At 49.9% G+C, this 25,836-nt stretch overlaps 1 protein-coding gene and 2 long non-coding RNA genes across 6 annotated transcripts in view; 2 read left to right on the top strand and 1 right to left on the bottom strand.

The window, feature by feature from the left end:
- Nucleotides 1–2,694: 2,694 nt before the first annotated feature.
- Nucleotides 2,695–25,836, bottom strand: part of PPP3CC (protein phosphatase 3 catalytic subunit gamma) — a 38,123-nt gene continuing 14,981 nt past the window's right edge. Inside the window, exons 2-14 of one of the 4 annotated variants that reach the window (XM_068174514.1) lie at nt 24,758–24,955; nt 24,394–24,518; nt 17,542–17,653; nt 14,572–14,717; nt 14,316–14,455; nt 13,679–13,756; nt 13,508–13,602; nt 11,930–12,055; nt 10,946–11,023; nt 9,216–9,297; nt 7,983–8,080; nt 5,435–5,506; nt 2,695–3,114 (exon numbers count right to left, since the gene is read on the bottom strand). In XM_068174514.1, coding sequence (XP_068030615.1) covers nt 2,939–3,114; nt 5,435–5,506; nt 7,983–8,080; nt 9,216–9,297; nt 10,946–11,023; nt 11,930–12,055; nt 13,508–13,602; nt 13,679–13,756; nt 14,316–14,455; nt 14,572–14,717; nt 17,542–17,653; nt 24,394–24,518; nt 24,758–24,955 — 1,526 coding nt within the window. In that variant the 3' untranslated portion in view covers nt 2,695–2,938. Of the gene's footprint in view, nt 3,115–5,434; nt 5,507–7,982; nt 8,081–9,215; nt 9,298–9,413; nt 10,252–10,945; nt 11,024–11,929; nt 12,056–13,507; nt 13,603–13,678; nt 13,757–14,315; nt 14,456–14,571; nt 14,718–17,541; nt 17,654–24,393; nt 24,519–24,757; nt 24,956–25,836 lie in introns of those variants that run through there. The other 3 variants (XM_068174515.1, XM_068174517.1, XM_068174518.1) reach the window with 3 other exon arrangements.
- LOC137463370 (uncharacterized) lies at nt 3,983–4,609 on the top strand. Its single transcript, XR_010993898.1, has 2 exons — nt 3,983–4,085; nt 4,332–4,609. It is a non-coding gene; the product is annotated as an uncharacterized lncRNA (long non-coding RNA).
- On the top strand, nt 5,933–7,050 carry LOC137463369 (uncharacterized). The gene is made up of 2 exons (XR_010993897.1): nt 5,933–6,612; nt 6,678–7,050. It is a non-coding gene; the product is annotated as an uncharacterized lncRNA (long non-coding RNA).

The following is a 25,836-nucleotide window of genomic DNA, read 5'->3' as shown; positions in this document are numbered from 1 at the left end:
TCCCTCGGGTCGGGGGCGCTCCCCCGGGGCCCGTGGGCTCCCCTCAATCCCGGTTGTCCAAGCTCCAGGTGGCAGCCGGGGAGGGGAAGGGACGGGCGGGAGCTCGGAGATGAGGGGTCAGAGACAAGCCCAGCTCCGAGGCGCTGGATTTGTGGGGGAACAGGAGGAAAAGGGGGGGTTTGGGGGGCGTCTCTGGATTGGTTTTTTTGGTTTGCCGTGGTGGGGATCGGGGCAGGGAATTCTGCTCCGAAGCTGGCCCCAAAAGAGGGGAGGGGGGATCTCGGCTCGGGGCTGTGGCAGGGGAAGCCTGGCACGGAGAGGAGGCGTTAATTGAGGGGGTAATTAGCACCCAGAGCCCCATCGCTGCTCCTCACCCCCTCGGGAACTGCTTCAAAGGGAAGAGGGGACCTGGCAATGTGACATCCACACCTGCCGGTGCCACAGGGACACGCGGGCAACTTCCAGCCCTTGGCCACCACCTCTGGGGCTGGGGCAACCAACATCCAGCCCTTGGCCACCGTCTCCAGGGCTGGGACGCTGGGAAGGTGCAGCTCCACCAGCCCCAGGGATAAGGGGGGGACAAAAATCCCACCTTTGGCCACCTTCTCCAGGGCCAGGACAACGAACATCCAGCCCTTTTCCAGGGCTGGGACACTGGGAAGCTGCAGCTCCACCAGCCCCAAGGATCAGGGGGTTGGATCTGAGCCCCCAAAACACGAAGCACAAGGTCCAAAAGGATTTTGGGGAGGGGGAATTGGTGATGCCAGAGCTGGAGAAGAGGGTGGGGGGACAAACTGCCAGCAAAGCAAATCCCCCTCTGTGATGGGCCGGGCCCTGCTGACCCCCCCGCGCTGGGAACAGGGGGGTGCCAGGCTCGGGGTCCCGCAATTCCCATCCCAAATATCCCGACTAAAACCTGGCTGCTTGGGTGAGATCCCAGCCTGGGTCAGCACAACACGCCCGAACATGCACGGGCAGCCCCGGGCACGGTCTGTGTGCCCGGGTACCACACACGGGCTCACCGCGCTCACAGGAGGCCCTGAAAGGACAAAGAAATACTCACAGACAAAAGGCAATTTGGCCCCACTCCTCGGACTGGGGGGAGAGAAGCTCGCTCCAAACATCTCGTATTTTTCGCAAAGCGGTGGGCGTGTAAAAAAAAAAAAGGGATCAAAGGGAAAAAAAAAACAACCAAAAAAGAAAAAAAAAAGAGGAAAAAAAAAAGGGGAAAGTGGAGGCATGTGACTGAAAAGTGTGGAAACCCAGCGGTCTGCTCGCAGAATCCTAAACAGCCCCGTGGGATTAGGTGACGTGTGATCCTAAGACAATTTGAAAGCTTCCTGGGAAGTTGCTGCTTTCCTCTGGCGCTGGAATCGCCGAGGGAAGACGGCAAGATCCAGGGAAAGCCTTGGCAAAGATCCCCTGGGAGAGGCTCAGCCCTGCCTGCGGAGAGCACGGGAGAAGGGGGAAAGCTGGAGGGGGAGCTCCAGGCAACGGCCGCGGCTCACACGGCAAGGGACCAGCGGGAATCCCACAAAACCCTTCCCCAGCACTCCCCGTGTAAGTGAGAGAACGCTCACAGTGACAGACTGCTCAGCTCCCACTCCAAAATCCCTGACAACAGCCAGGGGGTGTCCCCTGGGAACCCCCAGGATCCCTGTCCAGAACACCCTGCCAAAATTCCTGCCAGATCCACTCGGCTCTGCCTTCCAAGCCCTCCCCAGTCCAGGGGGCTGCCCTGTCACCAGCACCCAGCCACATCTCCCAAAACCAGCAGCGCTCCACCCATCTTATCCCAAAGTTTTATCAGCAACCCCCGGCTCCAGCTGCCCATGGGAAAGGCCGAGCTGCCCATGGCTCCTCTGGAACAGCCAGGGGTGGGTGATGCCCAAAGCCACACACCCGCTGGGGGGACAGGGAGGTGGCACTGGGGGGGACCACCCTGTCCCCCACACCCCAAACTGCTCAGCAAGGGCTGATTCCAGAGCTGGGAACAGGGAATGTGCCGTGGGCTGGGCAGCCTGTGGTGGTGGGGGAATGGGGCAGCTGCAGCCTCCAGGGTATAAATCACCCCCCTCTCCTTTAAAACTCAGGTCCTGCAGCTTTCCCAGGATCATCAGACAGCAGATAATTCCTCTGCTCTGAATCAGAGGGATTCCCAAGGGAATTCTGCTGCACAATCTGCCTGCTCCAAGGGGAAGAGCGACAACAAGGGGCAGCACTTCCCTTCCCCCACCTTCTCCCTGTTTTCTTTTGGGACTCCTTCAGCTCTGGGATAAAGCTGAAATCCTGACGGAAAAGGTGCTGTGACTGGTGTTAACAACCCTGGAGCCCTTTGGAGCTACCCCTGGCTGTCTCCTTGGAAAAGAGGGATGGATCCCAGCAATCTGCCTTCCAGGGGATTGGTTGCTAAAGCAGCAGCTGCAGGTAGGCAAGAAGTGGAAGAAAACAACAGGAAAAATCTGGGAAAAAAACAGGTGTGTAAAGGAAAACCAACCCAACCGTATCCTGAAGGGAAGGACCTGCTTTGGAAAGCTCAGACTAACTCCAAATTGTGCCAAAGCCAACGACCCAAGTTGCCTGGTTTGACTGATTTTTGTTTTTTAATCCAACCCCCCCCAGCAGAGGTTTGACCTCTTGGGGAGGGCAGCTGGACAGCACAACACTCCCGGGATGCTCTAGCAGTTGGATTGGTTTCTAAACCAAAAAAAAAAAAAAAAAAAAAAAAAAAGACATTTTTATATATATTGAACATAAATTAAAAAAAAAAAATTACAAAATGGTCGCTTTCTTACAGAACGGATGCGGACTGGATTTATGGACGTGCCTCCAGGTGAAGTTGGTTTCTCCCCCTGCCCCCACCCCACCCCGATAATAAATAAATAAAATTCATGAAGTTTTGGATCCTCTGGCGGTGCGGGTTCGGGCGCTCGGAGCGTTACTGGGATTTCTTGCCCGTGCCGTTCTTGTCCGCAGAGTTCGAGGTTACCAAGTTCACGGGGCCGTCCGAGTGCAGCGAATCCTTGCGCGGCGGCATCCGCTCGTTGATGCGGTCCAGCCCCCGCGCCTCCTCGAAGCTGCGGATCTTGTGCTGCGGGGAGAAGCCACGGATGGCTGCGGAGGGAAGGGAGCACAGGGAGCAAGTGTCAGCACCAGCCGTGGATTTCCCCCGGAGGAGCCCTCCAGCACACGCCAGACACCAACGGGGACAAGTGGAGGGGATGGAAAGCACCTGTCTGGATTTGGGAATTCTCTGGGGAGGTTTTGGCGCTGCCAGCTCGCGTTCAGGAGCAGCTGGCAGCAAAGTTTAGGATTTGCTCTGCTCCCTAAGAGGAGGTTCTTGTTTTCAGGGAGGTTTAGGATCAGCTCTACTCCCTAAGAGGAGGTTCTTCTCTTTAAAGAGGTTTAGGATTTGCTCTGCTCCCTAAAACGAGGTTCTTGTTTTAAGGGAGGTTTAGGATTTGGTCTGCTCCCTAAGAAGAGGTTCTTCTCTTTAGGGAGCTTTTGGATTTGCTCTGCTCCCTAAGAGGAGGTTCTCTTTAGGGAGGTTTAGGATTTGGTCTGCTCCATAAGAGGAGGTTCTTCTTTTTAGGGAGGTTTAGGATTTGCTCTGCTCCCCAAAAGGAGGTTCTTCTCTTTAGGGAGATTTAGGATTTGCTCTGCTCCCTAAGAGGAGGATATTTTTTTCAGGGAGGTTTTGGATTTGCTCTGCTCCCTAAAACGGGGTTCTTGTTTTAAGGGAAGTCTAGGATTTGCTCTGCTCCCTAAGGGGAGGTTCTTCTTTTTAGGGAGGTTTAGGATTTGCTCTGCTCCCTAATGAAGAGGTTCTTCTTTTTAAAGAGGTTTAGGATTTGCTCTGCTTCCCTAAGAGGAGGTTCTTTTTAGGGAGGTTTAGGATTTGCTCTGCTCCCCAAAAGGAGGTTCTTCTCTTTAGGGAGATTTAGGATTTGCTCTGCTCCCTAAGAGGAGGATATTTTTTTCAGGGAGGTTTTGGATTTGCTCTGCTCCCTAAAACGAGGTTCTTGTTTTAAGGGAAGTCTAGGATTTGCTCTGCTCCCTAAGAGGAGGTTCTTCTTTTTAGGGAGGTTTAGGATTTGGCCTGCTCCATAAGAGGAGGTTCTTCTCTTTAGGGAGGTTTAGGATTTGCTCTGCTTCCCAAAAGGAGGTTTTTCTTTTTAGGGAGGTTTAGGATTTGCTCTGCTCCCTAATGAAGAGGTTCTTCTTTTTAAAGAGGTTTAGGATTTGCTCTGTTCCATAAGAAGAGGTTATTTTTTTCAGGGACGTTTAGGGTTTGATCTGCTCCCTAAGAGATGGTTCTTCTTTTTAAAGAGGTTTAGGATTTGCTCTGCTCCCTAAGAGCTTTTCATGGAACCAAGCAAAGGTTTGGGTTGGGAGATTAAAATCATCCAGTTCCACTATGCCAGGTTCAACCTTGGATACTTCCAGGGATGGGGCAGCCACAGCTTTTCTGGAAATTCCATCCCACCACCCTCACAGGGAAGAATTTCCTCCCAATATCCCAAACCTCCCCCTCTTTTAATAGAATAGGAGGAACTTGATAAACCAGACAAGTGCTTGCTGTCCCCAGAGAGTGAAATCTCAGGAAAATTTCAAAGCTGAAAAACACAACACTAAAAAATAACAATTAAAAAGAAAATAAAAACTAAAAAAAACAAAGCAAAACCCAGAACGACAGAACAAAGACACCACCACAAGGCTCTGAACTCCGACACAAACCACACACTGCAACACCAGGAGAGGGAACAGCTAGTCCTTGGATCACAAAGGCAAAATTCTTGCATGACCAGGAGACACACGGGCAGATTTGGGAGGGATGAATCCCACTGAGGAATTTCATGTCCCTGTTCCTTCACCACGGGGACGAGCACGTCACCCTTGCCCTGATGACACGGACCAAATGTGAAACTCCTTTGTGCTACGGAGAATTTAAGGAAAAGGAGGCTGTGCCAAATCTTTTACAAGGACTTGGCTGGCTCACAAACAACTTCCCTTGGTAAGCAAAGCCTCTGTAGAGCTGCGTGGCCCCGCTCGGCATCGAGGAAAAATCCTCATGGATCTGTCATTCCTACACCCTACAGGCAGAGAACTGCCTCTCCACCTTGGCCTACCTGTGGGGAAGGCAGGGATTACACCAGCACCACCAAATCCTGTTTTCTAAGGGTTTAGATGGTGCTGGCAGATTGCAGGACCTCAAGCCCAAGGTCTTGAGCCACCGCAGCAGGAACCGCTTTGGCAACTCCAAATAAAGGTGTTCCACTAAGGAATAAACTGTTCAAGCTGAAACAGCCTTGAACCAAACCCCTGGGTATTTTTTCCTTCCCAGCAGGGCCTTGTCCTCCCCCACTTCTGGTGATGCAAGAGTAAAAAGCTTCCGTTAAGGGCTGGTAAAGCTCTTTAAAATGAGTGCACACACACACGGAGATGATTTGAGTCTCTCGCCGGGTTCTAGCCATACCTTCCCGTGCCTCTACCGCTTCTACTGTGGCTGCAATACAGAAGAACAGTGGCATGCAGAAATGAAGACAGGGAAAAAAAAAAAACAAAAAACAAAACAAAACAAAAAAACAGGAAAAAAAAAAGAAACAAAAACAGAGTGACAGTGAGTGATCCGACATCATGGCTGCGACGCAGAGCCCGCGGCCCCCCAGCCCCGGTGGTGCCAAACGAGTGGCGAGAGGGGAGAAAAAGGTGACAGGAGGTGGAGAGGAAGGGGGGAAGGGGACTCTCAGGGGGAGTCTCCTTTCCTCTGGATTGATCTGATGGATGAACAGAGGAGCAGAGAGTGGGGGCTTCCTGCTGTGTGCACTGGACAGGGACAAGCTCGGACTAAGCCGTGGATCTGCTCCCAGCTGGGTGGCTCCAGGCCACCTTCAGATGATCAGTTATGTGGAATTCACCTCCACCACACAGAAGGGATCCCAGGGGATGTTTTACAGCAGTGGGAAGGAGAGGGGCTGCCTGTTTTCCAGGGAAGGACAAGCAGCAGGTTCTGGGCTGCTCCGCTCCTGATGCCTTGAGTTAGAAGAGAAAATCAGGCTCCAAATCCAGTTTGGCTTCAGCTCAACCTCCTGAAAGTGTTACCAAGCAACAAGGCACCACAGAGCTGAGCCATGTCCCCCTTCCTAAATCTGCTGCAGCAACATCCAAGGTTTGGTAGGCCCTGCTTCAACATCTGGAAGGACACCCTTCCCTTGAGCAGATTCTCTGGATTTTAGCCTCAAAACTGCAGCTTTTTTCACTTTGGACAGAATACAGAGGCCACGTGGTCCTCGGGAGGCCACGGAGGAAGGATGGAGCTGTGGCTGCACAGCTCTGCCCCAGATTCCGTGACTTCGTTCAGTTGATTTTGCCAAGCCCTGCTGCAAAAGGCTGGGGAGAGGCTCAGGAGGGCAGGGCCCCCTCTCACTGCAGCCCTCTTTCCCTTTTTTGAGGTGCACAGGCACCCCAAAAGGGGGGCAGCTCCCCCTCCTCCTCACCCAGCAGACGGGGCTCCCATAAATTCACCGGGAGCGTGAAGGGATGTGCGAAACGGGAAAGGGTGGGAGGATGGGGAAAAGGGGGAGGGAAAGGGGTCAGGACAGGGAAAGAGGAGTGGGAGAAGGGGGAAGGACGGGGAAAGGGGAGTGGGAGAAGGGGGAAGGACGGGGAAAGGGGAGTGGGAGAAGGGGGAAGGACAGGGAAAGGGGAGTGGGAGAAGGGGGAAGGATGGGGAAAGGGGGGGTGAGGAGGGCAGGAGAAGCCGGGAGTTGCCGAGGGGAGCGAGGGGAGCCTGCAGGCGGCGGGCAGGGCGGGTAAGGCAGCAGCAAAGGCCCAGCTTGTTTGTTCTGTCCTGGGGAGAGGCTTCTTTTGGGGGAGGGGAGATCCCTGGTACCCCTGAGAGAACCCCTGAGAGGGGAAGGTGCTGGAGAACGTCACAGCATGACCCTGTGCTGTCGGGATACAGGGACAGAGCTGCTGCAACAGCCACCTTCCCACTCAGGCTCTGTTCCCAGAACTGGGGCGACGGGGCTGTGATGCTTTCTATAAAAACAGGGGGAAAAAACCCATCCTCCTCTGTAGGCAGAGAAATCCGTGAGCTTGGGAGTGATGCTGCATCCTCCCCTGGAGCAGGCAGTGATATTTCCACGTTTCTGACTCGTGAACTATTTAATCCAGGCAAGCCCCAGCCCCGGCCTGGGGAGAGCTGCAGGAAATCCCTAGTGCCCATGGAAAGGGGGAAGCTGGGGAGGTGCCAGGCTTCAAAGGCCGATGGCAGGGGAGGATTAAAACACTGGATTACAGGAGTCCCTCTGGGCTAGCTCATTCCCTGAGCACCAGCCAACCTCCTTGCCCTGGGAGTGGGAAGGATGGGATCCTTCACTCTGTGCTGCTCCCCGAGTTGCTGAGGGAGGCAGCAAATTTGGGAAGAAACCTCCACAACTACCTCAAAACCCGAGAGGAGACTGTTCTGAACCATCCAGCCCTGGAGCAACCTCGTTCCCTTGGCTGGACCTTCCTCCATTTTGGGATTCATGACTTGACAGGGGCAGACTGGGAGGGGTCTGGTTGAACGAAGAACAAACAAGCAGCTGTGTCACTGTCACATTCACACAGAGGCCGTGTCACTGTCACATTCACACAGAGGCTGTCACACAGCAGCAGCACAGCGAGGTGAAGCAGAGGATGTGCACCATGCAGCGTTAGAAGGGAAATAAAGGATAAAAACTTGTTGCAGAAACGAACAATTAAGCACTAAACATGCTTTAGGCAGGGTGCTGTGGGTTTTCTTCCTCGAGGGTACATGGGGACATCTTGGCATCTCTCCACACCCCCACCTACACCTCTGCTTACTCCTGCTTGGCAATCCTTCCTCCCCACGGGCCTGAACCCTGCCTGGGGTCCCCTGGCACCCTCCAGGCCGCCTGTGGGAGCTGCTCCAGGGGGTTTGGGCAGGGGGAGTGCAGGGGGTCAGGGATACTCACCGGTCTGCAGGGTCTGCCTCCCCCCCGAGAGCACTCCCAGGGGCAGGGTACCTGTGGGGGTCAGGCCTTTGAGGGTCAGCACGCTCTCGCTCTCCTCCCTGCAGGGAAGAGCAGCACCAGTTACACACTGAGCAGGTGCCGGTCCAGGCAAGGCTGGTGGGTGTTGTGGGAGTCATGGACCATGAGAATCATGGAGCCATGGGATCATTAAGGCTGGAAAAGACTTCTAAGGTCACCAAGTGCAACCATCAACGCAGCACCACCACTACCCACATCCCAAAGTGCCACATCCACACAACTGTTAAACCTCTCAGGGATGGGGACTCCAGCACAGCCCTGGAGATCCCATTCCAATTCCTGGAAACCCTTCTCATGCAGAAATTTCCCCTAATATCCAACCTGAACCTCCCCTGCTGCAGCTTGAGGCTGTTTCCTCCCATCTGTCACTGTTATTTGGGAGGAAAGACCAACCCCTACCCGGCTACAACTTTCTTTCAGGCAAATGTGTCCTGAAAGAGTCAGGAGAAAACACCTGTTTTATGAAGTTTTTGCCTTCTTTTTTCCCTAACCCGTGTTCCCCCCTTCACCCAGTCCCCTAATTAAACTCAGTCCCCAATTTAAACTCAGTCCCCAGATGAAGCCCAGTCCCCACATGAAGTCCAGTCCCTCAATAAAGCCCTAAATTAAACTCAGTCCCCAATTTAAACCCAGTCCCCAAATTAAGCCCAGTCCCCAAATTAAACTCAATCCCCAATTTAAACCCAGTCCTCAAAGTAAGCCCAGTCCCCAAAATAAGCGTGGTCCCAAAATTTAGCCCAGTCCCCGAATAAAACTCAATCCCCAATTTAAACCCAGGCCCTGGTTTAAGCCCAGTCCCCGAATAAAGCCAAGTCTCCGAATAAACCCCAGTCCCCGAATAAACCCCAGTCCCTGAATAAAGCCTAGTCCCCAAATTAAGCCTGGTCCCAAAATTTAGCCTAGTCTCCAAAATAAGCCCAGTCCCCAAAATAAGCCTGGTCCCCAAAATAAGCCTGGTCCCCGAATAAAGCCTAGTCCCCAAACTATGCCCAGTCCCTGAATTAAGCCCAGTCCCCAAATTATGCCCAGTCCCCAAATTAAGCCCAGTGCCCAAAATAAGCCCAGTCCCCAAAATAAGCCCAGTCCCTGAATTAAGCCCAGTCCCCAAACTAAGCCCAGTTCCCAGTTTAAGCCCAGTCCCCAGCCCATCCTCACCGAAGAACTGAGAAGACCCGTGCCATCTTCCCAATGGCTCTGATCTTATTCCTGATGATCTCCTTACGCACCGTTGTCCCACCTTAGGGAGAGAAAAGAGCAAACAGCAGCACGTTGGAGGTTTCCTGCTCTCCAGGGAAGGTCAGGATGAAGCACCTGCCTGACTCCAGGAAAAGAAATCATGGTTTTTACAGAGTCACAGCGACACCGGAGAGAGAACGGTGCTGGAAGGATGGCATCAGGATGGCACCCGGATGGCACCAGGATGGCGGTGAGGAGGGCAACACCAACGAGATGGCACACGGAACCGGAGAGGGCTAAAGAGAGTAGAACCACCACAGGACACGGATTCGGGGAGGTCTCGCTGGCACTCGCCAGCTGGGCCCACACTGCACAGGATGTGACACAAATGACTCAGCCATGAGGACACGGTTTGCAAGGCAGAGCACGGAGGGATCTGACGGCTGATGGGCACCGCTGTGCTCGCCCGCAGCGGCACGCAAGCATCAGCTTTGGCATCCAAGGAGCACGGGGAAGGGCTGGCCCGAGCCTGGCAGCTCTGCTCTGACCCCACACGGACACAACGGGACAGGGGGGAGCTCCCCTTCCGCTCTACGGACCCAACGGGAGACAGAAACAGAAAAAGCACGGAGGGAGCTGAAACCAAACGGAAAATTCAGGTCGAAAGAGGGAACAAATCCATCTCCTCTCAGCTGAGATTCCTCACATGGCCCAGTACACATCAGGACAGGGAAGCCAAACCCAGGGCTAACATGCACCATGGCTCAGCCATGCACTACGTGGCTGCATTCAGAATCAGGTAGAAACGTGACCCCCGTTTCTCAAAGTTCCTGGAGGAACGCAGAAGGGTTAAAAAACACATGGAGCTTATGTTAAAACTGAAAGGGGATGAAGAGACTGCCCCACTAGTCAGCTCTGGAAATCCACTTCAAGGATCTGGTGGCACAGGCAGTGATAATTAAGCTCGTAGCAAATTCTAGCTGGGTACCTTTCGGATAGCTTGAAATGTAGTGATCTTCAGGGAGAGGAGACACCAAGAAACAAGTAGATGAAGACAGAGATAGAAGAAACAAATTTAATTTTCATGGGAGGGAGGAAAGAAAAAACCAAAAAAACCAAAAAACAAAACGGAAATGCAATGGGATAAGCGGGTTAGAGTCTCCACCTGAGGCCGAGGCAGCTCAGGCCCCACTTCTCGCTGCCCCCCTCAGCTTCCTCAGGTCACCACCTCACTCCCGAGTCCCCCCAGAGTCCAAATTGCTCATCAGCTCAACCACTGATTTGTCCCCTTCATGCACAGCTTAAAACCAGGGCCAAAACCAGCGTTTTTGGGGAGGGGGTGACACGAGAAGCCACTTTACAGAGGAGTTCACTGCAACAGAGGAAAAGACTGGGTGGATATTTTGGTGCAGAAAATTTTGAATTGGGGGAAAAAATAACCAGCAGCCTGTGTAAGGAGCAGGAAACCATTCCCAGAGTAGCTGGCAAGAAGTGTCTGTCGCAGTGAATGTCATTTAATTTCTCTGTGACTGAACAGCAAAGGAGAAAAAAAAAAATAACATTCCCTACCCAAAACTGCAAAGGTTGGGCAAAAAGGAACTGGAGACCCTGGCTGGGCATCCAGCTATAAATCAGGTGCAGCTCGGGCATGAAAGACCTTGCCCAGCCTTTCCCCCCGCTGTTGTCTGGTGCCAGCAGGGATATTTTACCTTCCAACGTCTCGTCGCCATCCGAAATCAGCTCGTCGTCGGAGCAGATGTTGAGGATGTTCACGAGCATCTCGGTGACTGCAAGAGGCACAGACAGCGAGGTCAGAGAGGCCTGGGCACGCAGAGGGATTTGGAGGACGAGGGAAGGATTTCAAGGTCGTCTGTCCCCTGCAAGTGGGAGCCTAAAGACACTTTTAGGCGCAGCCTGCTGGTACCCACAGCGGCGCCGGAGCAGACGACACACGTTGCATCTTCTGCCAAGTTGGTGGATGCAGGCCAAGCACATCACAGAGGAACCAGACGTGGGGAAGGAGGTGCCAACATTCCTGCAGAACAGCCTGAGCTCCCTCAAGGTCCCCCCTCCCCATGCTCACCCACGCCACAGCCACCTGGCTCCGAGAAGGGCCAAATTTGGGGAGGGGGGGATTCGACCTTTGGTGCCTCAAAGTCAAGAAACCCTTTGGAAGTGGCGAGGGTGAAGCTGCACTCTGAACATACGAGACTGGGGTGGAATTTAAGCTCATCAGGAGAGGTAAAAATCCTTTTGGTGAAAAGCTGAGGCGAAGTCTTGGTCATATTTTAAGCTGCCTCGCCTTCTTCAGAACGAAATAAGCCTTGGATTGAAGTGAATGCTTCCTTGTTAGTGGGCCAGGAGCCAACAGGAATTTGAAATTCTTCTGTTGCAAACCGAGAGAAACATCTCCAAATTCTGAGGTGGGGCTACAGCACTCAAGATCAGCTCCACCAGCAATGCAGGAAGAGCAAGAAAGGAGTGTTTTACTGGTAAAAGCTTCTTCAAACAGGTGTCAGCAGCTGTTTTTGCACAAATTTAACCCAGTAATGAAGGCCTCCTTGAGCCTGAACTGCTCTCCTGTGCTACCTGGAGCTGCAACACTCTCCCAGCACTGTGGGACAGGTTTGTGACACACAGGGTATGGGGAGCAGTCACTGGGAGTTTGGAATTGAAACCCAAATCTCTCTTACCCTTTTCCCCTACGAAAGGCAAAGACCATGTGAAGACATCCATGAAGTTTGGAAGCCAGTAGGGGTGAGGGGAACAGTTGAACTGCCTGATGTTCATGACGTTGTTTTCGTATTTCAGTACAGCAGCTGGGGGAGAAAGGGGAAAGAGAATAAATGTCCATGTGCACGTCCCACTTACAGAACCCTGGAATGGGCTGGATTTGAAGGGATCTTAAGGAGCAGCCAGTACCACCCTTTCCACAGGCAGGGACACCTTCCACTATCCCAGGTTGCTCCAAGCCTCCCCAGTCTGGCCTTAGACACTTCCAGGGATCCAGGGGCAGCCACAGCTCCTCTGGGATTTCAATCCCAGCCTCTCACCACCCTCCCAGGCAGGAATTCCTTCCCAATATCCCATCCATCCCTGCCCTCTGGCAGTGGCAAGCCAGTCCCTGTGTCCTGTCTCTCCATCCTTTGTCCCAAGTCTTTTCCTCTTTCACCCCCAGCTGTCCCAGCCTGGATCCCTCTGAAGTTTTACCAGGGTTAAAAAACCTTCATTATCAACACCCCGTTACTCTCGTGTAGAATCAGGCTACCAGCTCTCCAAAATGAGAAAGGTTTAAGCCATAATTTTTTTTGTTTACTCAGGCTGGTTCTCAGCTTAGAACAGTGAAGCTCAAACAGAGCCAAGATCTGAAGTGAGGGGTGAAAAACCCCACAGCTGGAGAAAATTCCACCACAATCCCCATGGTTTAGGGGCAGAGGGAAGTGGAAAGCTTTCCTACATGATCAGCTTCTGTGGGATGGCAGCATCCATCAAAAGGGCTCCATTCTCCTGTGGCTGGGAATGAAAGCTTTATTCCAGGCCTTATGACTCCACAGTTAATTGCCACAGTAACACATTAAGTCAACCACTTCAGCTCAGCACACAAAGCTCTCTTTCATTCCAGGCACAAGAATGTGACTGGAGGAGAGGGTTTTGTATCAAAAATAGTGTATTTTTTGTATCAAAACCAGTGTGGTGGCAGCTGGAGAAGGGCAGGGATTGTCCCTCTGGGGCACTGGGGAGGTGCCTCGAGGGCTGTGTCCAGTTCTGGTCCCCACTGAGTCATGGAGGGGCTGGAGTGAATCCAGGGCAGGAAACAGAGCTGGGGAAGGGTCAAGAGGACCAGGAGAGGCTGAGGGAGCTGGGAAGGGGCTCAGCCTGGAGAAAAGGGGGACCAGGGGGGACCTTGTGGCTCTGCACAGCTCCTGACAGGAGGGGACAGCCGGGGGGGTCAGGCTCTGCTCCCAGGGAGAAGGGACAGGAGCAGAGGGACGGCCTCAGGCTGGGATGGGGAGGCATCAGCAGGAATTTCTCCATGGAAAGGGTGCTCAGGCCTTGGAAGGGGCTGCCCAGGGAGGTTTGGAGGCCCCATCCCTGGAGGTGTCCAAGGAACTCCTGGAAGTGACACTCAGCGACAAGGTGGGGATCGTGCACAGGTTGGACTCAGTGGGGTTGGAGCTCTTTTCCAATTAAATTATCCTGTGATTTTGGGAGAGCAGAGTGGGACAGGGATTTCCTGACCCCACCCAAGAGCAGCAGAGCCCTAGCCTTACCCTTGTTGTTATAGACATCTAAGTAATTTGGTGCAGAGAAGATTGTGATTAACGAGGGAAAGCCCGTGGTCTGGCTCTTCCTGTACATTCGGTACCTACAAAACAGGGCACGAGTTAAACCTGGCCCAGCCCAGCCCAAACCCCACCCAGCCCCAGGGCTGCAGCACTTACCCAGCATCCTGGGCTTCGTGAGCTCGGATTACGGATAACAAACTATTGTTCTGCAAAAATTCACACACTGCAGGATAACTGGAAAACAAAAAGGGAGGAGAACTCAGCTGGGAGCAAAGGAGAGCACAGAGCTCGGGTGGTCTTGGTTTCACTTGCAGAAAACATCCAGTTTCTGTCCAGCTCCCCAAAATATGTTTTATTTAAAAATTATTCAAATTACATATTTTTATTCAAAAATTAATTGCAAAGGGTTCTGTTAAACCTTCCCTATAAACAGACTGTCAGCACAAATCCTTGATTTTTATCAAAGAAGGATTATTTCCTAGAGATCCAGAAAACCATTCACAGGGCCAGTCCAAAGAAGCATCTCTGCTGCTTGAGACCCCAATTCTACAAAGTAACTTACCCAAAGACAGCTCATTATTCAAATTTATTCAAAGACAGCTCAATATCCAAAGACAACTCAATATTCAAACTTATCCAAAGACAGCTCAATATCCAAAGAAGCAAAAAACAAACCAGAATTTGTGCATTAGAGCCAAGTGAGAATATCATGTAGACTGCAAAGCCCCACAGAGTGGCCTGAACAGTCATTTTAGTGTGAGGGGAGAGAAATGCCCCCTGAAACACCCCTCACCTGTAGAAATAGGAGCAGCCTCGGACAGTGTTGTGGGCAAAATGCTCCAGGGTTTTCTCGTTGCCGTAATCCTCCGAGGGATCCGACCACAGCAGGTCACACATCGGACCAAAGGCTGGAGGCTCCTTGAACCTGTCTAACTGGAGAGGGGACACACCATCAGGAGGAGCTGTGGCAGGGCTCTCACCCTTCCAGCCCCAAACCCAACCCCGCGGGGAGCTGGGAGCGAAGGGAAAAGCTCCTGGAGAGGACTTACTTTCCTAATGTCATCTAGACACGTGATTTCTGGAGACAGGCCCCCGTGGACACACAGGAATTGCTGGTTGAGGAGGGCAGCAAGAGGAAGACAGTCAAAGGTGTCCATGCACGCGTCGTACACTCGCTCCGAGTACTTGATTCGACCTGGGAGGGAGGAATCCAATCAAGCTCTGATCGCCCCAAGTGCTGATCAATAAACTCCAGGAACCCCGTTCCTAAAGGAAGCTCAAAATCAAAACGGCTCACAAATCAAACTTTGCACCTGTTAGTGAAAATGCTGATTTAGAATCCAACTCCTCACCTGTGTATTTGTGAAAATACAGACTTAGAATCCAACTCCTCACCTGTGTATTTGTGAAAATACTGATTTAGAATCCAATTCCTCACCTGTGTATTTGTGAAAATACAGACTTAGAATCCAACTCCTCACCTGTGTATTTGTGAAAATGCTGATTTAGAATCCAACTCCTCACCGGTGTATTTGTGAAAATGCAGACTTAGAATCCAACTCCTCACCTGTGTATTTGTGAAAATACTGATTTGGAATCCAACTCCTAACCTGTGTATTTGTGAAAATGCTGATTTAGAATCCAACTCCTCACCTGTGTATTTGTGAAAATACTGATTTACAATCAAACTCCTCACCTGTGTATTCATGAAAATGCTGATTTAGAATCCAACTCCTCGCCTGTGTATTTGTGAAAATGCTGATTTACAAACTCCTCATCTGTGTATTTGTGAAAATACTGATTTAGAATCCAACTCCTCACCTGTGTATTTGTGAAAATACAGACTTAGAATCCAACTCCTCACCTGTGTATTTGTGAAGATACTGATTTACAATCAAACTCTGCACCTGTGTATTCCTGAAAATGCTGATTTAAAATCAACTGTGTATTCCTGAAAATGCTGATTTAGATCAAAACTCTGCACCCGTGTATTCCTGAAAATGCTGATTTAAAATCATCAGTGTATTTGTGAAAATACTGATTTAGAATCAAACTCCTCACCTGTGTATTCCTGAAAAAACTGATTTAGAATCAAACTCCTCACCTGTGTATTCCTGAAAATGCTGATTTAAAATCACCTGTGCATTTGTGAAAATACTGATTTAAAATCACCTGTGTATTCCTGAAAATGCTCATTTAGATCAAAACTCTGCACCAGTGTGTTTGTGAAAATACTGACTTAGAATTAATTCTGCACCTGTGTATTTGTGAAAATACTGTTTTGGATTAAAACTTTGCACCTGTGTATTTGTGAAAATGCTGATTTAGAATCAAACTCTGCACCTGTGTGTTCATGAAAATACTGATTTGGAATCAACTCTGAACCTGTGTATTCCTGAAAATGCTGATTTAGATTAAAACTCTGCACCTGTGTATTCATGAAAATACTGGTTTAGAATCAACTCTGCACCTGTGTGTTCATGAAAATACTGATTTGGAATCAACTCTGAACCTGTGTATTCCTGAAAATACTGATTTAGAATCAACTCTGCACCTGTCTGTTCATGAAAATACTGATTTGGAAAATAATTGTTGGATGTGTAAAAGAAATCTGGAATTGGACAATATTCATCTAAATGTTAGATGGTTAGGTTATTTTAAAAGGTTTTTTTAATCTGGAATTGGACAAAATTACTCTAAAAACAGCAGGTGTTTTTTAAAACACCTGCACTGAGATCAGCACAACAGAGATGAGCTGTTCCCACTTAATGAAAACTGGGATCACGTAATGAATTTGGGATGCTGATGAAGCCGCCCCATCACTTCCCCCAGCCCTGCGGCTCCTCTAGACTCATCCTGACTGTTGAATTTGGCACAGCAGCCTCACACAGCCATGGTGGGCAGGAATTGCTTTTCCACAGGTCCTGGGAGGCAGGATTTGCCCACGGAAATGGATCTTCCCACTGGATCTTCCCGGAATGACCCTCCCAGCGATGCCTCACCCGGGCAGAGGCGAAGAGGATGTTCCCATACACACATCACAGCCTTTCCAAAGCAGTTTGGCTCTCACACCAAGGCTCAAATCTGCTCAGAAATATCCTTTCTACAGAGACACTACCAGGGGTTCTCAGGGAAGGGGGAAAGCAGCACCTCCTGTGTTCCAAAGGGAAAAACCCAACCCCACCACCTGGTTCAGACTGGGCCCAGCTCACCAGGAGCTCACCCGTGTCCAGGTGATGGACACAGCATCCAGCACAGAGCTGGGAGGTGTTTTCCAGCTCATTCCTGAGCTAACAGAACAGGGATTCATCCCCTCTGAGCCTTCCCCCACCCAACACCACCCAGAGCTGATGGGATAAAGATTGGATTCGTGCCTTGCCCAGAATTATCTCTTGAGGTCGGGTCCTTGAGCAAGAATTCCCTAAAGGAGCTCTGCATCGAGATCTCTGCCTCTTTTATTGCTTGGAATGACAGTCACCCATCATTCCCTGACCTTTCCTCAGCACTGCTTTGAAAACACTCAAATGCTGTGCACAAACCTATCTTTTAACTGAAAAAACCACCTGAAAGGTAAATGATCCTCCCCAGTGCAAAGAGGGAGGAGCAAATCCTTCCCCCATTCCCAGCTCCAATCACTGATCCCAGCTGCACAATCCCGAGCTGGAAGGCTTTTGGCACTGATTACATGTTGCTGGGCCTGGAAGTCAGGGAGGGGAGGATGTGTGTGCCTGGCTCATCAGGGGAGAAGAGCTCCCATTTCTTCCATCCACGCCCAGTCTTTGAAATCAAAAGGCCACATTTGGTGCTTAGCAGAACTTAAAGATTTGGGTTTTGGGGTGGTTTTTTTTTTATAGCAGAAGAGCAGGAAAACAAGACAACAGGTTTTTACAGCTCTGATGCCACTCAGAGGCACAAAAGTTGAAGCCCACGCCTTCTCACAACACCTTTTTTAAAAAAAAAATATTTTAAAATGTATTATTTAAATGGATTCAAATCCTTCTCCCACTGCTGATACTTACATTCCTGCTTGAAGGTGAAGTATTCTGTGAGGTGCCTGCACTCGTGGTTCCCTCGAAGGAGGAACAACGTTTTGGGATGATTTATCTTTAAACTCCATAAATACAGCACGCACTGCAAGAGAGACAAACAGGGGATGTCATAAAATCCTTTCCCAGGGCACTCATCAGCCTGAGACTGCACTAAGAGGTTCTGGGAAGACACCCAAAGTGGAACCCAGCTCCATAATGGGCAGTGGATCTTCTCCTGGCCAAGTGGGGAAAAGCCACTGGGATTTCTCTATATTAGGGCTGCCTTGGAGAAGTGACAAATGAGGTCGCAGCCAACAGAAAGCAGCTCGGGGTTGGGTGGGGGCAGCTTTGCTTCCAGCACAAACCAAAGGAAAAAAAACCCTTTTGCAGAGCAGCAAAGCAGAACCAGCTGTTTGCTCCAGATGTTCCACTGGGATGGAGACCAGCGAGAGGAGCAGGCAGACATTTGTCCACAAAACACCCGGAAAATTCAACTTCACCTTCCCCACTGATTTCCCCCCTCCCTGGTTTTTCTGCTTACGCTACAGTCATGTGAAGTTCAAGCTCAAAACAGGAAAAGCTGAGCCCAAAAAACAAGCTTAGCTTAGCAAAGCTCTCTGGCTTTGAAAAGGGCTTTCCACATCCCCTCTGCGAGCGGCAACACCTGCAAAACCAGCGCCTTTGATGAGGCACAGACCCGAGTCAGGCTGAAACGGGGTTTGTAGCAGAAATATTTCATGCTGGCTTCCCAAAAAAAGCCTGAGGGAAGGAATGAGAGGCAGGGAGGGCTCACTCAGCCCGGTGTGCTCGGGCTGACAGCGGCAGAGCCATTATCACATTTCCCTCCTTGCTGTGGAGTGCTGGAAGGACAATCCATAAAGACAGCAAGCTCCAGGAGCTGGATTAGAGTCTCTAATAGGAGCTTACCCTGGAGGCTGACAGGCTGCAGGACACACCTGGGAAACAGGAGCCAGCACCAAGTCTGTTTTACACCCTCCAAAATTCCCAATCTGGGACACAGATCCCCGGGAACCAGCTGGAAACAACCTCCAGAACCCAAATGAACCAGTTCCCAGTTGGTTCCCAGCACAGCCAGCTTAGATCTGGTGGTGTTTAAGCACTGAACCTGCAAGGTAAGCTCTGCATGAATCATCCCAGCTGATCCCAAAAACCCCCAAGGAGCTGTAAAGCACCACCTGTGTCTCACTTGGAATTCAACCCCACATTAACAAGTTGATTAATTGGGAATTCCAAAAGAGAACAGGGCCAAGGCCAGTAGCAGAACCATGTTTTATTGCATCTGTTACCAGGAGGAATGCTCCCAATAAAACCATTTATAATTATTCTGGGATTTAAAGCTTTAACCTCCCTGTGTTTGCAAGAGAAATGTCACTTTTCTGGGCTGGCAGGAGAACTCTGAGGTTGCTATAAATGAACCAAATTACTTGGAGGAAGAAGCAGCCCTGGCATCAAAGCAAGGCAGAGATACAGCATCAATAGGGGAGGGTTTGGGATGTATGGAGGGTTGGCAGCCTGCAGAAGAGAGATTTTAAAACACATTTGAAGGGGTTGAAAGAGAAGTGGGGTTGAATTTGGCACCACAATTCGTCCTGGACACGCCAAGGACGTGGAGAGCGACCATTCCCTGTGGCTGGAGGCATTTCCCAGGGATGTGGGGACTGCCAGGTACCAGGAGGACGCGGAGTAAAGGACACAGAAGAGCCCTCGAGGGCTCCAGAGGGGCTGCAATGAGGAATGAGGGAGTTTCTACACTTGCATGCCTCGGATGCTTCCTGGTGTTTTGCAGGGATCCCTTTCCCAGCCTTTCCCAGGAATTGATTACTGCCTGTTTGCAATAGCCAAGGAGCAAATCCAGGCAGTCACAGCTTTTTGGGTTTAAATAATCTTAAATAACCTCCTTCTCTCCTTATTCTGCTTCTTGGTGCGAAGCCCAAAACCAAGGGTTTGATCCACTTGGAATGGGAAAGCTCAGCAGGACACAGGGAGGGAATTCCAAGAGAAATTGGGACTTGCAAACCAAAAATGCAAGAGGGGCTGGTGCCAAACCTGTCCCAAACATGACCTCTCTCACCATTCCCAAAATCTGGCATTTGTAAGGAAGTTTTACACACGGAGCCTGCCAGAGTGAGAACAGAGGCAAAACTCCCAAATCCAGCCCACAAATCCACCTTCACTCCCACTTTACAGGGCTGACTGGATCTCTTTAATATTATTCTGGATAAAAAGTGCATTAAATCAAGATTAACATATAATTCCATAATTAGACAGCCAGCACATGTCCCATGATAATTGGATTGGTAGAACTGGCCTGGGAAAGGTGCATGCCATTATCACACCACTTTTCCTGATAAATTTCCTCTTTCCATGGATTCTGTTCCTGGTCATAACAATTCACTTTCTAATTTAACAAAATCATTCTATTCCTTGTATTCCAGCTTCATGGACCGGGATGGTCATTCCCTACCACGAGCACAGACCTCTCTTGTGCCATTCTGGGATTTGGGACTGAAAGCTGAATGAAAGGAGCATTTTTCCCACTGGGAATCCTTCAGCAGGGCCCAATGGGGGAGTTCATCCCAATTTCCGTGCTGCCTGTCAGCCCTGCGCTCTGGAGCTGGGATCTGTGGCCACTCAGTCTCGCTGTCACAGCGGGTTTGGGACAGCAAACCCTCCCCAGAGTCCCCTTCCAGCAGCATTCCAGCTTTCACACGGTTCTCCCCCTCCCCTCTCCCCTCCCAATTCTTTTCTCTTAAAAAAAAAAAAAACCCAACCATCAACCAATCCACTCTCCATGGCCTCATTACACTGGGAATTCATGTTTTTAAATGAGAATTTCCCTAAGCCAGAGGCCCAGCAAGAATCTGTTGAATGATTTGTTGCCAACATCCAGCTGAGCTGATGAACTGAGAGGCTTGGGAGGGGCTGGGGTTTGAAAGGTTTTGTCTGAGCCACAAATTCCTCCTTGTACCTGGACACCCAAACACCTGGAGCCACAGGGAACACCTGGATGGGAAATCTGGCCCTTACACCTCCTTGGCCCCTACTCTGGCATCGTTTCCTGCAATTAAACCATCCCCTCCTGTTTCATTCCACTAAAAGGTCACGGTTATGGAATCATGGAATATCCTGAGCTGGAAGGAATCCACAGGGATTCCAGGGCCTGGCTCTGCCCAGGACACCCCCAGCTGCTCGGATCATCTCCCCATGGACGCCCAACTTGGTGTGGTGACTCACGAGGCTGCTGCTGCTGCTCCCCACCTTCCCAGAGGTGACACCACAGGGAAAACCTGGATGTTTTTCCATCTGGGATACTCCAAACCTGCTGTTGTTTTACTACAGAAAGCAGATTTTGCACACCCAGGTGGGAATCTCTCCCAGCACAGTGCAGTAGGTGGAAGGGAGAGGCACATGGGAATGAAAACTTCCAGATTCTGCCTCATCCTGATGTTTGGAGTGTGTTTGCTGTGCCCATCAAAGCCCACCCTGAGCTGTGGGATCAGAGGGATTCTCCAGGGGGAATCTGTGGCATTCCTGCTGCAGCACGGGGGAAAGGGAAGGAGGAGAGGAAAAAGCAGCAGGAAATAAAAGATAAAACATTTTTTACCCCACCACCTCAGCTCTCCAGGGCCATACATCGTCTTGGAATTCTTCCATATTATCACAGCCAGAGAGGACAAGGGGGATTTGAACTAAAAGGGGATTTAGATGGGGTATTGGGAAGAATTCCTCCCCTATGAGGATGGGGGTGGCACAGGTTACCCAGAGGAGCTGGGAGAAACTCCTCATCCCTGGAAGCATCCAAGGCCAAGTTGGACAGGTCTTGGAGCAACCTGGGATAGTGGAAGGTATCCCTGCCCAGGGCAGGGGGTGAAACAGGATGGGTTTTCCAACCCCAAATTCTTTCCAACCCCAACCATTCCATGATTCTGTGATCATCCCAACATGAAGAGATGAGGGTGCTGATCCCCAGCACTTCTGGAGATCTGAGAGTAAAATCTCCGTGTCAGATCAATCCTGGGCTAAGAGCAGAGAATGGGAGCAGCACTTTTCCACCCTGGATCTACACAATCCATAAACAGACACAGGGCCCAACACCTCTCACTTGAAGGCTCAAAAAAAAAATCCAATAAAATCCACCTTTTCTTTCAGAAGGAGCTGCTGTTCTGGAATATAATCCCTTTTCCAGGTGAACACTGCAAACCCAGCTGAGCAATCCAGAGGAGCGGTGGGATGTGTCCTTCCCCTTCCTCCCTGGGGGGCTCCTCCTGCCAGCACCACCCCAAATCCCACAGATCCCACCAGCCCCAGCCCCACCTCTGCCTCATCCGTCCCCGCTCCCCCGGAAGCTGCTCCTCGTCACACCTTGGCTCCCTGTCAGGATTCCAGAGCATGGGGCTGGAAGGGAGCCAGGGGCTGCTGGAGCTCAAGCTGTCAACCCTGCTCTCCCTAAATCCTCTGCAGAATCCTTCAAAGAACCCCTTGCACTCATCCCTGACAGTTCCTCCCCAAAAATTTTCACTGGGGAAGATTCCTCTGCGGAGCCAGCGGCTCAGCTGCTCCTGCAGCCTCTTTTTTCCAAGAGAAATCACTCCCTCTGTTATTCCAGCTGACTTCTGCCACATTTCAGGCCCCTGTTCCCCCAAAAGCCTTTCCTTATGTTGCTTCCAACTGGGATAAGTGCTCCACTTCCACTCGGGCCTGCCTCTGTGAATCCAGATGGCTGCAATCCCTTGGGGTTTGTGGCATTTGCTAAGAGCTGTCCCCTTCCTGTCCCATCCCAGGTCTCCACGAGCCAGCAGCAGCCACGGGGCTCCACTCAATCCTTTGTCCTCCCAGTTTCGTGGGCATGGAATCCCAGGGAGCTTCACAGCCCAACAGCCCAGGTGACTTCTGCTCCTCTCTGCTGACCCCCTTCCAGGGTTTTCAGAGGGAAGCAGTGACTCAGGCACGCGGCCCTTTCTCCTCCTGCTCCATCCTGAACCCTGCACCTTTTCCAACATTTGCTTCCCACTGCCTGGTGGGATCCTGTTGCCTGCAACAGCACCATCAACTGTCCCTCTTCTGTCCCTGAGTGACAGCTCCAAGTGACATTAAACCCACCCCAGAAGGCAGAGGTTAGGCATTAACCCCATCACTGCCACTTCACCGTCACTGCGTGAGGATCCAAGGATTGGGACATCATTTTCCTGCCCAAAGTCACACTCTGAGTTATCAGCATTGCCTTCATCCCATGCAGAACTCCGCTGGAGGGTAAATCCAGCCTGAGAGATCTGGGTTTGGTGTTTGGGCAGATTCTGAGCTGCATTTGAACTCATTCTGGGCTGTATTTTACTGATTTTGAGCTGGGTTGAACTGATTTAAGCTGCATTTTACTGAGCTGCATTTGAACTAATTCTGAATTGAATTTTACTGATTTTGAGCTGCATTTTACTGATTCTGAGGTGTATTTTATTGAGCCACATTTGAACTTATTCTGAATTGAATTCTACTGATTTGAAGCTGCATTTTACTGATTCTGAGCTGCATTTAATTGATTTTGAGTTGCATTTTAACTATTCTGAGTGATATTAAACTGATTTGGGGCTGTATATAACTGATTCTGAGTTGCACTTAACTGATTCTGAGCTGAATTTGAACTGATTTTGAGCTGCATTTTCCTGATTCTGAGCTGCATTTTACTGATTCTGAGCTGTATTTTACTGATTTGGAGCCGTATTTTACTGATTCTGAGCTGAATTTGAACTGATTTTGAGCTGCATTTTACTGATTCTGAGCTGCATTTTATTGAGCTACATTTGAACTTACTCTGAGTTGGATTTTACTGATTTGGAGCTGTATTTTACTGACTCTGAGCTGCATTTAATTGATTCTGAGCTGTATGTAATTGATTTTGAGTTGCATTTTATCTATTCTGAACGATATGAAACTGATTTAGGGCTGTATTTAACTGATTCTGAGATCCACTTAATTGATTCTGAGTTGAATTTTAATGATTTTGAGCTGCATTTTACTGATTTGGAGCTGCATTTAATTGCTTCTGAGTTAAATCTAATTGATTTTGAGTTGCATTTTAACTATTGTGAGTGATATTAAACTCATTTGGGGTTGTATTTAACTGATTCTCATTGCACTTAATTGATTCTGAGCTGCATTTGAACTGATTCTGAATTGAATTTTACTGATTTGGAGCTGCATTGAATTGGTTCTGAGCAGTATTTTACTGATCCTGAGCTGCATTTTACTGATTCTGAGCTGAATTTGAACTGATTTTGAGTTGAATTTTACGGATTTTGAGCTGTATTTTACTGATTCTGAGCTGTATTTTACTGACTCTGAGCTGCATCTTACTGATTCTGACCTGAATTTGAACTGATTTTGAGCTGGGTTTAACTGATTTTAGCTGCATTTTACTCAGCTGCATTTGAACTGATTCTGAGTTGAATTTTACTGATTTTTGAGCTGCATTTTACTGATTTGGAGCCGTATTTTACTGATTCTGAGCTGCATTTTACTGATTCTGAGCTGTATTTTACTGATTTGGAGCCATATTTTACTGATTCTGAGCTGTATTTTACTGATTCTGAGCTGTATTTTACTGATTCTGAGCTGCATTTTATTGAGCTACATTTGAACTTACTCTGAGTTGGATTTTACTGATTTGGAGCCATATTTTACTGATTCTGAGCTGCATTTTACTGATTCTGAGCTGCATTTTACTGATTCTGACCTGTATTTAACTGACTCTGAGCTGCATTTTAACTGAGGTTCAACACTTTGGGTTCCTTTAGCCCCAGCACCCCCAAGCTCCACTTCCTTGGTCACCTCTATACTGAAGTAGCCTCTGTCCACGTAGTCCCCCAGGAAGAGGTAGCGGGTGTTATTGGGTGATCCTCCCACTTCAAACAGCTTCATCAGGTCAAAGAACTGCCCGTGGATGTCACCACACACTGGGGAAGGAAGAACAGCACAAAAGAGGGACAGAATTACCACGCTAAGAAAAGCAAGGTCACGACAGCAGCGAGGAGCAGAGCGCGGCCGCGCTCCGAGCGAGCACTGGCAAAACCCTCTCTTCTGAGAGCTCAGCAGAGTTAAAAAACCTTGTGGGTGGAAGGAACAGGGCAAAAAACAAAAAAACCTGCTGGGGTTATCCAGGCTGTTATTCAGGATTCCAGCCCTGAGCTCTGACCTGTGATTGGAGCCTCCACCTCGATCATGGTCTTCTCGTGCCTCAGGATGGCGGCGCCGTCGTTGATGATTTTCAGCGCCGCGTCCTCCTCCAGCCGCCCTTCCTTCACCAAGTGGCTCTTGAGGACGTCGAGCCTCGGCTTCCCATCCTCAAACACCTCCTTCAGAGTGAGCCGCTGCGTGGGAGGGAATGGGACAGCTGGAAAGGCAAGGGAAGGGAAGGAGTCAGCAACGCGGAGCTGTTCGGGGAGAGGGAACGACAGGCTTTGCTTCCGAGCCTCGGGCTGACACCCAGAAATGGAATTTCCACTGAAATGATGCTCTCAAGTAGTGAGAGAAGAGCTGAGCTGACAGAGCTGCTGGATTCACCCCTCAGCTTGGCTAAAATCCCTCTTGGTGCAGCCTAAAGGCCACCTGTACCTGTCCTAGAGCTGCTTCCCAATCCCAAGGGGACAGTCGGCGCTCGAAGCTAGAACAAATTCCATGGAAATGTCAGCAAAACCAGGAAAAGCAGGAACCAGAGAGCCAGGTAAGAGGACCAACATGTACAATTTTTCCTTATCAGGAAACCACACGCCCCTAAAAAGAAGAATTTGCTCTTCTTCACCCCGATACCTCAAAAAGCTTCACCCCCAAAAAGCAGAATTTGCTCCTCTCTGCCCCGATACCTCAAAAAGCTTCACTTCAAGATTAGAAATTGGAAATCTTGATGGAATCCAATATTTAAGGTAAGTTAAGGCCTCAGCTAATTGCAGCATGTTCCTTAGTTTTTAACTCTGGATGGAAAACACCCCATCAAAACCTGCTACTATTGTCATTATTATTACTATTATTATCATCGTCATCGTTATTTCATGGCAGGGAATAGGATGGTGTGGGAGAAGGTGACCTCTAGCAGAAATGAAGTAAAAAAAAAAAAACAGAACAAAAAAAATCAGTTTTCAGTAAAAATCTGAATTCCTCATCTCCCTTCTCCCAGGCCTGGCTGATTTAAAAAAGATGGGAGCATGCATGACCCTGGTGTAATATTTAATGGCTATACAGTGTCTTGAATTAAAATTAATTCCAGGAATCAGGCCT

Source organism: Anomalospiza imberbis, chromosome 28 (assembly GCF_031753505.1).
Source record: "Anomalospiza imberbis isolate Cuckoo-Finch-1a 21T00152 chromosome 28, ASM3175350v1, whole genome shotgun sequence".
In the NCBI taxonomy this organism is placed as follows: Eukaryota; Metazoa; Chordata; class Aves; order Passeriformes; family Viduidae; genus Anomalospiza; species Anomalospiza imberbis.
Note: the sequence above shows the minus strand (reverse complement) of the source record. Positions and strands in the feature narration are given on the sequence as shown.